Below are 14,065 nucleotides of genomic sequence, written 5' to 3'. Positions count from 1 at the left end.
GCAGAGTTGGACACGACTGACTGAAGCGACTTAGCAGCAGAAGCAGCAGCAATGCAAGATCTTGGCCCTTCCCTTTCCAGGGTTTCAAGACCTAATGAAATAACTTCATTTCAATTAAGCTAAAATTTCATGCATTATTTGGTTCAAATTAACTCAGGGAATTTAAAAAACAAAACTGATTTGATTTGGTTTCCTGCTGAGTAAAAAATTTTGAATCTAGTTGTGAAGGGAGGAGTGGCAAACGAGTAGTTTGAGGATTATTGTTTGATTCTAGACACTGCTTTCAGGCACTGCTACAAAATCACAATGAGACGGGAACGCTTGGAATTTAGTTACGCTCCCACAGTCGATGGAGTTTTTCTGCTGTTTAAGAGGAAGGCAAGAGCATCTGACCGGAGAAGGCAATGGCACCCCACTCCAGTACTTTTGCCTAGAAAATCCCACGGACGGAGGAGCCTGGTAGGCTGCAGTCCATGGGGTCGCTAGAGTCGGACACGACTGAGCGACTTCACTTTCACTTTTCACTTTCATGCATTGGAGAAGGAAATGGCAACCCACTCCAGTGTTCTTGCCTGGAGAATCCCAGGGACGGGAAGCCTGGTGGGCTGCCGTCTATGGGGTCGCACAGAGTCGGACACGACTAAAGCGACGTAGCAGCAGCAAGAGCATCTGACAGAAAACTTTCAGAGATTTGTCCAAGGTCCTACAGAGTGAGTGATCCACCTGAGATAGCACATATCCCAAGGTACTCGCAACTGTTTGTTTCCTTTTTTAAATTCTGAGTTTGAAAACTCAGACCTACCATTCCTTGCCCTGTGAACGGGTTAATCACTACACAAGTCTCGGTTTCTTATCTGTAAAATGGGTCGAATGTGCCACATGAAGCTGCTTTGAGAAATACAAATTTAACAGACTCTGAGTTCACTGTTAGTTTCGTATGGGGTTTTCTTTTCCAATCTAAAAAAAGAGCTGCTTCCTCGCGCAGCTTCAGCGTCTTGAAGTGCCCCACCCGCGCCCCACACCCATCTCCTACACCACCCACCCCTTCCTTGAATTCGTGTGTCTGAACACAGTTCTAGTCCAGACTCTACCGCGTTGTGACACGAGGTCAGGCACTTCCAGTTTTCAGGGTCTCGGTCGCTGCCCGGGACACGGGTACGGTCGGCCCCGACCTTATCAACATGGCTGCTGGAAGTGGCTTGTAGGAAGAAGAAAGGTACGGCACTGAAGGATCACTTCCGTTTCCGTTGGTGCAAAAGCTTTCACTTCTGGTGCTACCGTGACTAAGATGGAAGCACTACTGGAGTCGCGGTCCGGACTTTGGGCCGGGGGTCCGGCCCCCGGGCAGTTTTACCGCATTCCGCCCACTCCCGGTTCCTCTGTGGACCCGGTGTCCGCGCTGTACGGGAGTCCGATTACGCGCACCCAGTAAGCTCTCGGGGCCTTAACCTGCGCAGGGGGAGGGACAGTGGGGCCTGGGGCTGCCGGCCGGTTCTGGGAGCCGGGGAAGTCGAGGCGAGGACCCCGGGGCGCGCGACAGTGGGGGAGCTCGGGAGGAGGGTCTCGGAGAATGAAAGGAGCCGTGGAAAGTCAGAAACGGAACCCACAGCTCGGGAAGCGGGCTCGTGCTTTTCGCCGCGCCGCCCCTCGCCAGACCTCCCTCTCTCTCTAGGAACCCCATGGTGACCGGGACCTCTGTCCTGGGGCTCAAGTTTGAGGGCGGAGTGGTGATCGCAGCAGACATGCTGGGTTCCTACGGCTCCTTGGCTCGTTTCCGCAACATCTCTCGCATAATGCGAGTCAACAACAGCACCATGCTGGGTGCTTCCGGAGACTATGCTGATTTCCAGTATTTGAAGCAAGTTCTCGGGCAAATGGTGTAAGTCATCTAGAGAATAGAAGTAGTTGCCAAGTTGGGAGGGGAACCCACTGTTTTTTAATCCCTTCAAAAATTTCTGCGGGTAGAGAACAGGGAGACGTACTGGGGGTGGAAGATGTGAGAATTTTTGCAAATAGTTTATTTCAGTGGGTTTAAATGGGGAAGAGTGTGGTAACGTCTTTTGGGGGTGGATGAAAATCCTGACTTCTGTTCTCTCCCTTTTCTCACAACCGATTCTTATAAGGATTGATGAGGAGCTGTTGGGGGACGGACACAGCTATAGTCCTAAAGCTATTCATTCATGGCTGACCAGGGCCATGTACAGTCGGCGCTCCAAGATGAACCCCCTGTGGAACACCATGGTCATTGGAGGTTATGCTGATGGAGAGAGGTTGATTTTAATACAAATAACTTTATTTCCTTGACCACCCAACCTCTAGTGCCTGTTTAGTGTCTGTCTCTTCTCCCTGAGTGAATGAATCCCACTTCTGCTTCAGACCCTATAGTCCTTCATCCATTCTTCAGCTAAGATACAGAAACCTAAGATGACCTATTGTGTCTTTTTAGCTTCCTGGGTTATGTGGACATGCTTGGTGTGGCCTATGAAGCCCCTTCGCTGGCCACTGGTTACGGTGCATACTTGGCTCAGGTAAGTAGTCAGTTGAGGGGTAGAAGACAGAAGGTAAGATTAGTGGCTGTCTGCTTGTTTTACCCTTTAAATTCTGACATGAGAAACAGACTGTGTCCCCTACTGCTGGGTTTATTTTTGGTCCAGAGGCTGTAATGACAAGGTGGGGTGTGTCTTGGAGTGAGTCAGTATATGTACGAAAAGTGAGGACACCCGTGAATTTCCCCTTCAAGTGGGTCTTAGCACAAGCAAGCAGAATTCATTCTGCTGAGGCAGTAGGTGGAATGTCAGCTTTTCACTCATTTATGATTCTTTTTACATCGTGGATTTGCAACAGATCATCTGGTATTCAGCCCATGGTATCTCCTGTTTTTTCCTCCAATCTCCCTAGCCTCTGCTGCGAGAAGTTCTGGAGAAGCAGCCAGTGCTGAGCCAGACGGAGGCTCGAGAACTAGTGGAACGCTGCATGCGAGTGCTGTACTATCGAGATGCCCGTTCTTATAACCGGGTGAGAAGTGTGAATAGTAAATGGGGATCTAATTGGCAGGCTGTACAATTCCTGAGTCTCTATACTTTGAAGAACCTATACTTTGAAGGCCATTTCTTTGTCTATTTTACACATTTCACAAAAACCCTCCACTTGACCTTTGACCAGGCCCCAGACTCCTTTGATGACAGGGTTGGTATTTTCATTGAGAGCTCTGCTTTTTTTTCAGTTTCAAATCGCCACTGTAACTGAAAAAGGTGTTGAAATAGAGGGACCCCTGTCTGCGGAGACCAACTGGGATATTGCCCACATGATCAGGTGACTGAAATTAAAATTACAGTGGAATAATTGTTGGGAGATCCCTGGTTGTAGTAAGGTTGGTTTTTCTGGAGGTCTTAACCAAAAATTCTCTGGGTGGCAAGGGTTTGGGTTGAAGATAGAGCTATTTTGGGGAACTGACTTCTCACTCTATGGCTTCATGATTTTATCATCTTTTTTTTTTAGTGGCTTTGAATGAAATACAGATGCATTATCCAGAACTGAAGTTGTACCCTTCTTCTAACTTTGAACTTGGTTGGTTCAAAGGTACTATTCTTTTGTAAAATAAATAAATCCTTTGAAATGCTGGCTGAGTGGTTGTATCATTTGACTAAGTCACACCAAGAATGAAACTGCTAAGTACTGCTATATGCCATCTCCCTGCCTGGTCAGAGAACTCTGGTTCTTGTAGCACATATAGACTTCTCTGCATAGTACATTAGATCCACTACTGTCTTCATTTGGGTCTGTACTGAAGGCTGCTTTCTGTAAAAGTCAGACTTGATCTTTGTGTGATAATACAATTAGTTTTTGTGTTTTAACATTTTTCTTCAACATTCTCACCCATGCACTGGACTCTAAAATACAGATTTTCTGGTTAATGTCGACTGCATATGTTAAAATTTGTTAAAATGTCATTTCAAAGATGGAAATGTAACATCTAGTCGACCTGTAGGTTACTCCCAAACCAGAAGTAATAGCCTTAATCCTGCACCCATCCAACATCCTCACCCTTCATGGGGAAACCTAATTTTGACATATAACCTAAATGTTTATTTCCAAATCTACTACTGATTTCTAGCACTGTAAGACAACCCCTTAGAAATATTGTGTGTTGACTAGAAGTCCTGTAGTGTGAGTCAAATCAGTTGGGAGTTATTAGCCAGTTCTTTTGCCAGGATGGTGTTAAACTCGAATTTTAAAAAACACCCTGGGTAATACTGCTGGTGTTTCTTTTCTAAACCTCTTTTTGAGAAACTAGTATAGGCAGGAAACCCCAGAACTATTCCAGGCATACCTTGTTTTTTATGCTTTGCAGATACTGCAGTGTGTTTTACAAATTGAAGGTCTCTGGCTACTCTGCATTGAGGAAGTTTTGGTGTCATTTTTCCAACAGTATTTGCTTACTTTGTATTACATTTGGTGATTCTTGGAGTATCTCAAACTCTCATTATTTGTTACCGTGATCAGTGGTCTTTTTTTTAAACTTTACAAAATTGTATTCGTTTTGCCAAATATCAAAATGAATCCGCCACAGGTATACATGTGTTCCCCATCCTGAACCCTCCTCCCTCCTCCCTCCCCATACCATCCCTCTGGGTCATACGATCAGTGGTCTTTAATGTTACTACTGCAAGAAAGATACAACCTGCTGAAGGCTCACCTGGTGATAAGCACTATTTGGCAGTATTTTTTAAGGTATCTAATTTTTTTAGACATAGTGCTATTGCATATTTAATATACTGTAGTATAATCATAACACAAAAAATGTGTGACTCGCTTTGTTGTGATAGTTGCTTTATTGCGGTGATCTGCATCCCAACCTGCAGTATCTCCAAGGTATGCCTGAAATTCAGTGAGGTGAGTGCTGAGGGAGAAATCAAAACCCTTTCACTTGTGTCATCATGATTACAGTTAGCAAAATTTAAGCAAAAGAAAACCATCAGCTTTCAATCTGGATTTCACACAGTCTCAACACAAAGTAGTCAATAAATACTTGTTTATTGATTAAACTGAATTATAAAAAACAAAACAAAAAAAACTTCCTTCTACTACTAAGCCATGCAGGCAGAATCCACAAAAGTAATAACTTCCTGGCCAAAACCCAGTCGATCCACTGTTGGTATTATGGCCTTAGAAAAATTACCCATCAGGAAAGTCATACAGTGTGCAGAGGCCAGGAACCCAGCTCTGCTAAGTCTGGGGCTGCTGCGGAGACTACCAAAGAGAAAGATTAGTCATTGTACATAAGAGTTGACCATAGTTCTTGAACTTTCTGAAAGGCAAAGTTTTGACTCAAAAGTCCATATTCTGTCAAAATGGCATCAGGCAAAAAGCTGGGGAAGAGAAGCCCAGGTGGTTCCTCCATTCAGTTTTCCTATGCCATGGGTTCACAAAGCTGGCCAAGCTGTTTACGGAAGGGATCACTCCAGTTCACTATATTATAGTGTGCTGGGAGTTAAAAAACACAGAAAGAAAAACAGATGAGGAGAAACAGGTGGTGTACTACCAGGCCCATCACATTTTGAGCACCTCCCAGTCCGTGAAAGCCTGTTCAAATAGGGTCACCTAGGAAAAAAACCACATTGCTTATAAATCCATTTCCCCTCAATTTATTAAATGTTCCACTTATGTACATTTTAAAGTTGAACCATTTACAAGCCTACGCGGGTTGCCTCCTTGGCTCACAGAAGGGAAACGTTGCAGAAAGCCTCAGGATGGATAGAAAGACAGGATAGTTGTGGGAAAGGTAGACCTGGATTTCTTTTGCTCCTTTTCTCTGTTTCAGTACATTTCAGTCTATAGCCATGAGTACGTATGATTAAAAAAAAATCCCTCATGCAAATTGTAGAAAAAATTTTCTTTCCTTGAAGCTGGCAGTGAAAAATAAAGATTCATGTCTTTTTCTTTGTGCACACCCCTATGTTTCTTCTTCAGGTCAGATTCTTCTCTAAGCATTAAGAGAAATAGGGGAAAGCCACAGGGTAAGCAGGATTTCAACAAGTGGTCTTTTTAAAGTTCAATACAACTTCTTGCAGTTAGCTGCTGGCTGGAGGACATGTGATCCCTTGAACAAGTATGCTGTCCACTTAATAGGAAGTTCGACAAAGCAGGGACTGCCCTGTGGATTGCAGGATGAAGACCCATACACTGGGAATGGCTTCCACCCTAATTCTGTGTGATCACCTCAGTACCTCCTGCTTGCTAATGACCCATGTATGATCCTTTGTCCAGAGGGATGGTATAAGAATGGGGAAGGGGGCCAAGGATCACGAGTGCAAAGAATATTGGTTTTATTGTGTTTTTGTTGGAGGGAGGGTGGTGAGGAAAAAAAACCTCATCATCTTGGATGATTAAAGGTGGTTTCATGCATTTTTAAAGCCACAATTTTATATCTAGAGTTGCTGTGGAAACCAACATCTCTGGAGAGGGAAGGAAAGAAAGGAGAAGGAAGAGAGAGTTCAGTGGGATTCTTTTTCCATTTTCATTTTTATATAAAAGTGTTAAGACCACAATGAAAAAACTTTATCCATATATAATAAACCAGTTTGTGAGCTACAACGTTTGTCTTTCCCATCTTCAGAAATGTTCTCACATTGACAATGGTTGGATAGCATCATGCCCAAAGACATTGGCCACACAGTAAAACAAACAAAATCCAGATGTACTATGATACAGTTGAGGTAAAAGGGGAAACAAAAAATTTAACATTCGCCCACAAAGGATTTTTTTTTCTTTTTCTTGATTTTTGTCAGAAAAATACCAAACACAGTGATTTAAATTTAAAAAAAAGTCACAAAAACCTGTTTTTAGCAGAAGTGAATGACCAACAGGCCAGTTTATCGGCTCAGACATGATCGCTATAGGTTTTCCTAATAATCCACAAATCCACAGGGATGTATATAAGTCACCATCAGGGGGGAGTGGTGGCATAAAATTAAAAAATATAAACCCAATACCCCCACTTGGTATGCCCCTTTAGCCTCTACCCCCCTCACGCTTCCCCACCCCTACTCCACACCCCTTTGTGACCCCAACACTCAAATCTCCATCAGATCTAGGTCAGCTTCTTCAAAGCCATAGAAAGACTCGGTCTCGCTTTCACCCTCAAAGAGCTGGTGAAGGCTTTCAGGCTCAATTGTCTCTTCAGGAGATGACCTGGGTCGAGGAGTGGAAGCTGAGGGTTCCTCGGACTGTTCCCCACTCAGCTTTAGCTGCTCCTCTAGGGAGGCAATTAGCTCCTCCTGCATGTCAGCGTTTCGTGTGGGTGAGTTCATGTTGCCATCAGGGCCAGGCAGAACGCTAGCCACCAGGAAGGACCGCTGAACTAGCTCTGGACAGTCCCCGATAACACCAAGCACCTCAGCCAGCCAGACCAGAACTAGCTGAAGCAGGACATCAGAATCACACGCAGTATCTGCCATTTCCCGAGCCTGCTCCTTCCACTTTTTGTGCAGGAAGTTCTTGACAGTCCGCTTGATGCATACATCTAATGGCTGGATTTTGGAGCTGCAGCCTGCGGGGATGACCGCAGGCAAAGTGCTAGAGGCACTAAGCATGGCCAGCACCTCTTCTGATAAGTGAGTGCGGTGGCAGTCCATCACCAGCATGCCTTTGCTGCGCTGGCAAGCCGTATGTTTTTGCCACACTCGGGTTGACCACAGCTCCATGATCTCATCGTCACTGTAGCCACTCTCCTTCGCCTCTAGCAAGATAGAGTCTGGCACGTTAGCAGGCTGATCCACCTGTCCTCGGTAGAAAACCAGGGTAGGGAGGACAGTGCCATCTGCCAGAATGGCCAGCACCACGTCACACCAAGGCTCCCCTGTGCCCACTGTCTGCAGAGCATTCTCCTTTCGGTCTTCACTGCTCAGTACCTCCGTATCAAGGAACAAGGAGACCTCATCAATAGCCACAATCATAGACAAGGACAAGTCCTGGTTGTGAATTTGCCGTTGTACAAATTCAATGAAGAGTCCTGCATTCTCTGCCACATCCTTAGGTAGAGTGTGGGCCACAGCGCGCCGTGCGTGGGGAGTCAGGTGGTGCCGTAGCATGAAACGCACAGCCCACTCGTATGAGATCTTAAATCCCCCCTCCAAGGAACGTCCTATTTTGGTGGCTTTCTGGAACAAGGTCTCCTCATTTACAGGTAGCTGTTGCTCTCGCTGGGTCAGCACCCACTCAGCCAGTTTCTCTTCTGCCTCTAAGCTCAGATACTTGCCCTCTAGACTCTCCCCCTGAGAGGCCTGGAAGCGCCGAAGCCAACGCCGGATGCGTCGCTGGGGGTTTCGGAAGTGTTCAGCTGCCTGTTCTGTGTTGCAGCATAGGGCAAACAGGACCACTCGAAGCTTCTTCACAGAAAGCTGCTCTTTCTTGCCAATCCCACTGCTACTACCACCCCCTGATGCTGGCTCAGGCTCCTGGGTGACTGGGCTCCCTTCATCCTGGTCATCAACATTCAGACATTCGGCCTCCTCTGCAGCCAAGGGTGGAAGGGCTAAAGTCTGGAGATGCGTGGGGGTGGGTGGTGGGGTTGCAGTTGAGGCCGGTGACGGGAGTGCCTGGGCCACGGGAGCTGGCAGCTCTTCAGGCTCAGCTGGGGTGACTCCAGCAGACTTCACAGTGGCAGCTTTATTAGAGGAGAAGGAAGGAGGAGGGTACAAGTTTTTCAAGTTCCGGTCGTGCGCTCGGTCACGAGTCTGGCCATGCCTAAAGGGTTAGCAAAACGGAAGAAAAAGCTCAGTTAAATTAGGAAAACAAAATAATAATATTTGTAGTAGTAATAAAGAACAAACATACTATAAAATAAAAATTAAACCATCAAACGAGTTTCTGTTACCTTGAGTGAGATATCCAAGTGAGTCCTATGGGAAATAACACAATAAAAAAATGTTAGCTTGGTGAAGAAACAAACCCTCCTGAGACAGTTCTTGAGATTTTAACCAAAAAAGTAAATCTACTGCTTTCCCAGCCTTCTATAAATCTCAGGTTAGAACGCTTCCAACTTGGTGAGGTGTGTCTCAGCAGCGGACGGGTTAGGCCAGGAGCAGATGCACCTGGCTCACCATGACCTGCATCCTTAGTCCCACCTCCAACCCCATCGCTCTTACTCACCCCGTGGCAGGATGCTACTGGATCTATGAGAAGGGTTGAATACCAAATGCTTAGCCATGGCATCTCCCACAGAGGTAACAAAGGTACATGAAGTGCAGGCCAGCTTGCTTCCACTGAGAAAGAGAGTCAAGAGTATGTCAGACAAATGCAGCAATGACTACTGAGAGTTAAGCTTCAAGGCTTTAATAAAGAAAAAGAGGTCCCTCTTTTCTCCTCTCAAGTTAATGCATATGTCTATACCCCAAATATAAGGGATTTAATGTAAAAGCTTGAACAATTAACAGTCCATCAGTAAGTTTGTCATTACCTCACAGAATTTTTAAACAAAGCCAAATACTTGGGGCTCTTCCGTGGAACATGATTGCTGAGAAAGACAAAGAGAAAGTTGTATGAGTTACATGGTTCAGCTCACTAAACTAGAGATCACCAGCCATTGACAAGGCCTGAACAAAAGAAATGCCTCTTTAATCAATCCTAACCTCAACCCAAGCCTATCACATTAATATTTCCTATTAATATGCAAATAGATCCTGGAGGTGGGGGGAAATCTATTAAAAGGCATATTGTGGTTGAGGGTAGAGGGGTGGTGACCAGGGTCAGAGGCCATATTTCTAAGAAGCACCCTGGCCCTTGGACCACATTCTGAGTAGCAAGGTTGTACAAAACGATTACAGACCAATGAAAGCCAAATAAAGCCAGGTCTGGCCTCTGACTCTGCTAGCAAAGGTGCACAAACAGCTCTAAAAGTTGAAGGGGGAATCACCAGAAGCAGGGAAGGGAATGAAATGAGTTCTGAAGAATCTGAAATCCCAGAGAAGAACATTGGTTTAATCCTGACTCACTTGATCATATGGTTGGCGTAAGCTCGAGAACAGCAGGTACTATAGCGACACAGAGAGCAATGAACGTAAGTAGGGAAATGATTGGGGAAGTCTGGGATCTCAAAGCTGCACTCCAGACACGTCTGCCGGCCCATGACACTCCTGTTGAGAAACAAAGAAAATCATATTACTGCCTCAGGGGTCCCCAAACTGTACAGATTCAGGCAACAGACTCTGCTTAAAAGGCTACCAGATGACACTGGCTCTCAGGAATAGCTGTGCCCGCCCGGCCCCCAGCCTCCAACAGAAGGCACTGACATTTTCCTAACAGCTCTCTTCTGGACGTTGCGCTGCACAGGGGGGTAAAGGAAGACGGGCAGAGGGTCTGCTGAGGAGGCCAGTGGTGCTGCTTCCTGCAAGCTGCCAGGAGGTCCATCACTGGAGGGTACAGGAGCAGTTCGTGGCTGCCCTCGGGAAGCCCGGATTGTCACCTGGGAGTCAAGGGAAGGAATAATTAGACGCTACCTATGAAAGAACCGCAGAACACTGAAAAGCTCTATTCCTCCCCTTCTTGGATCCACGAAGGCAATGTCAACAAACCCTTTACCTTGGTGCCTGGTTTCAAACCTTCCAGCTGCTTGGGTTTACGGAAGGTTTTATGGTGCTGCAGCTTGTGTTCAATTTTGTCCTTGGCAAAGAGAAACTGCAGCCGGCATTTGTTGCAGTGATAAACATTCCTCTTCTGAAGGGGAAAAAAAGAGACAGAATCCTTTAAAGGTTCCCAATGAATTTTCTTCCTGAGGAGAAGGTAGATCATCGCCAATCATAGCATTCTTTCCATCTTTCTGTTGATAATTTAACAGAGTTAAAATGAAACAGACAATATAACACCAAACCTAATTTTTCAATCTTTAACTTTATATATTTTGCAATACAGTTACAAGCCTTATTATTAGGTGGTGAGAATCATCACGTCCCATGCTCCCAGAGAAAGGTGCACGGAAAGCCAGGTTAACCAGGTCCTCAGAGCATCACGCCTGACTTGCTTTGACAGTTTGGCTGAGCGGCTTCAGCTTTACTTGCCCTACTACTTTTTTTTTTAGTTTAGTTATTGTTTTTATTTGAATTACTGTAAATGTTCATTTCATCCTTGATAAACTATAAGCTTGAGATTGTCTTATTACTTTATTTTTACAGTGTGGATGGACATTGCTACTACTTCTGGATATTATTTTTTAAAAATATAATAAAATGTATATGGTGAAAAAAAATCATACTTTTGTACTCCTTCATGTGTAAGTTTACCTTCAACTGCACTCCTCAGTCCCCTTCCACAGAAACAACTTGCTACCAGCTTCCTGGGTGTTCTTTCACAGATAGTCTGTGCAGATAACCATACAGCAAACTCAAATGTCTCCATTCACCACCCGTTTTCCTTTCTCTCTTTTAACAAAAAACAATAGTACTTTCCTACACAGTGCTGTTTTTTCCCTTTTAACATATCAACACATACAGATATGCCTCCCTGAAAGGCCATTTTGAGGATTCAGTCTGCCCAGTATTGAAACAGGAGACCTGTCTATGATTCCTTCCTAGGATAGCAAAGGCTCTATAACCTCAGCTACAGGTGACAGTTCCTATGCTACTGTATGGAAATACACCAGCGGTGGATTACAGCAGGCACCATGTGTGAACCTAAGAAGGTGCTTACAAGCGAGAAGCCAGGGCACGTGTGCACACACGTGGATGTCACCCACCGGTGCACCCATCTTGTTCTCTAATTTGTTCCCTCTCTATGTACCTTCACTCTCCTCCACTAGTGGCTCCTTTCCTGCAACATTTTAAAACAAAGGCTTATATATTCTATCTTCAAACCAAAACACAGCAGCAACAACAACTTCTCCCTTGATCCCTCCTTCCCTGCGTCTGCCACCCCTGGTCCTGCCCTTCATAAATTTCTTTAAGTAAGTTCTCTCCATTTCCTTACCTCTCATTCATCTGTCCCATTAAAATCTGGCTTCTACTCTGCTGACCAACAAAATGGCTAAATTAAAGGCTGGACTCTCACGTTTCTATCTTGCTGATACCTTCTTGTAACACTTGACCACACACTTTCCTTCAAAATGCTTTTGTCCCAGCCTCTTCCTCGACATCGTGACTCTTCGGATTTTCATTCCAGGACTATGGCCCTGGCTTTGTGGAGAGAGAACTCAATGGTCCTTCACCTTATTCTCAATTTGGGGGTTTGGGGGTGGGGGTGAAGCTTAGCACTTACAAATTTAAATCTACTGGATTTATATAATGATGATTTCTAAGTATCTTTCACAATTCAGGCCTCAGACCTATATATCCAACTATTTAGCATTCAATTACACTTGATGTCCACAGATAGTGCCAACTCAGAATATCCATCCGAACTTAGAATCCTCCCCTCAAAAGTTACTTTCTCCAGTGTTCCTATCTCAATATAGTCTCCGCATTCATCCAATTACCCAAGACAGAATCCTGGGCACTATTCTTAACTACTCCCTCACTACCTTCACCTAATCCATCTCTAAATTACAGATAGCATTTATCTTCTCAGTATTTTGCAACTCTAATCCTCTTCATCTTCATTTCAAAAGCCAATAGCCACTATCATCTCTCAGGTAAACTACTGAAAAAGCCTTTGGCTTGCCTCCCTAACTCTTGGAGCAGCCAGTATAATCATAAGTAAAAGCAAATGTGAACACAGTCCAGGATTTGAAAATCTCTTCAACGGCTTCCCAACATCAACTTCTTTTTTAATGAACAGAAGTCTGTGTTTTATGTTGATTTGCTTAGTTTTCACATACACTTTTTTTTTGGTTCTAGGTTCCCATCCAGGATACCACCTGGTATTTTACTAGTCATGTCTCAAAGTTCCTCTTGGCAGTTTTCCTCAGGCTTCTCCCAACAACTTTTTATAGTAAAAGTTGAAGCTCCTTTTTATTTTTTAAACTATTTTAGTTTTTGGTCAGTTAAAGCCACAGGTTTGTTTATTTACTGGTTGTGCTGTGAGGCATGGGGGATCTTAGTTCCCTGACTGAGAACTGAACCTGGGCCCCCTGCATTTGAGAGTGCAGTCTTAAACACTGAAGCACCAGGGAAGTTCTGGAGACTCCTTTTTACAGCTCTAAGATTCTCTAACCTCCAACCTCCCCCATACCCTACACACTCCAACCACACTGAACTTTCAATTCCTTGAGCCTCGCTGTGCCCCTGGGCATGCTGTCCTTCTAGTCCACTTCACCTGGCTCATCCTTACTTATCCTTCGGGTCTTGAACAACCCTTTTCCTGTAAGACTTACTAGGTTCCCAGAGTAGGTTATGTTCTTTTTTATATTCTGTATTTCCCCTAACACAACACTGTTCCTGCTTTATTGTACTGTTTAACTCTCCTGTTTAACCACTAAATCTCTAGCATCTAGCCCAGTGCCTGGTACATATTACTGGAATTCAATACATTTTTCAAACTCACACATATAATCTTCTCAACCAAAATTATTTGCCTCGCTCAGACCTGGCCCCAGCATCCATAATTAAACAGAGCAATCGCTTGGTGTCTGGTACCTGGTGCCTCATGTAATGCTGTTGGAACGCACTGCCATTTTTGAAGACCTTCAAGCAATAAGGGCAGAGCAGGTGCCGAGTATCCTCATGGATCATCCGGAAGTGGACGTCTACCTCAGAGTAGAGTGAGGAGCGGTACTGACACACCTGCATCACGTAAGGAAAATAAGCTGAAGTGAAGTGAACAACTGAGGCCTTAGGAAAGGGGTAGCAACAACAATGTTAACACAAAAAAAAATTTTCCTAAATGTACAGAAATCAAGTTATTTTTCTGATTTTGTAATGCAGGGTTATGTTTGTGATCATGAATTCAGCCGTGAAATATAGTAAAAATGGGAAGGACAGCAAAGTCTGAAAAGTCCAAATTCTGGCTAAGAGGAGCAGTTTTTTTTCCTATCTCCACAGGGAACATTCAGGAGACAGACACTCCCTCACTTTTTAAAAAATATTTATTTATTTGGCTGCACTGGGTCTAGAACTGCATGTGGGATCTAGTTCCCTGA

At 44.6% G+C, this 14,065-nt stretch overlaps 2 protein-coding genes across 8 annotated transcripts in view; one reads left to right on the top strand and one right to left on the bottom strand.

The window, feature by feature from the left end:
* Positions 1-1,263: 1,263 nt before the first annotated feature.
* On the top strand, positions 1,264-3,621 carry PSMB4 (proteasome 20S subunit beta 4). Its single transcript, NM_001034266.2, is given in 7 exon segments — positions 1,264-1,428; positions 1,673-1,879; positions 2,124-2,270; positions 2,447-2,528; positions 2,899-3,015; positions 3,224-3,312; positions 3,499-3,621. Coding segments are annotated over 7 exon segments (795 nt in total). The 5' UTR covers positions 1,264-1,288; the 3' UTR covers positions 3,512-3,621.
* A 1,394-nt stretch (positions 3,622-5,015) lies between these two features.
* Positions 5,016-14,065, bottom strand: part of POGZ (pogo transposable element derived with ZNF domain) — a 47,046-nt gene continuing 37,996 nt past the window's right edge. For all 7 annotated transcript variants that reach the window (XM_059884710.1, XM_005203913.5, XM_005203918.5 and 4 more), the window contains 8 exons: positions 13,563-13,709; positions 10,579-10,713; positions 10,290-10,462; positions 9,993-10,133; positions 9,458-9,514; positions 9,151-9,263; positions 8,876-8,900; positions 5,016-8,745 (listed from right to left, as the gene is read on the bottom strand). In XM_059884710.1, the coding sequence (XP_059740693.1) occupies positions 7,074-8,745; positions 8,876-8,900; positions 9,151-9,263; positions 9,458-9,514; positions 9,993-10,133; positions 10,290-10,462; positions 10,579-10,713; positions 13,563-13,709 (2,463 nt within the window). In that variant the 3' untranslated portion in view covers positions 5,016-7,073. The remainder of the gene's footprint in view (positions 8,746-8,875; positions 8,901-9,150; positions 9,264-9,457; positions 9,515-9,992; positions 10,134-10,289; positions 10,463-10,578; positions 10,714-13,562; positions 13,710-14,065) is intronic.

The sequence above is a fragment of the Bos taurus genome, chromosome 3 (assembly GCF_002263795.3).
Source record: "Bos taurus isolate L1 Dominette 01449 registration number 42190680 breed Hereford chromosome 3, ARS-UCD2.0, whole genome shotgun sequence".
NCBI lineage: Eukaryota > Metazoa > Chordata > Mammalia > Artiodactyla > Bovidae > Bos > Bos taurus.
This window is presented reverse-complemented; position numbering and strand designations above follow the sequence as displayed.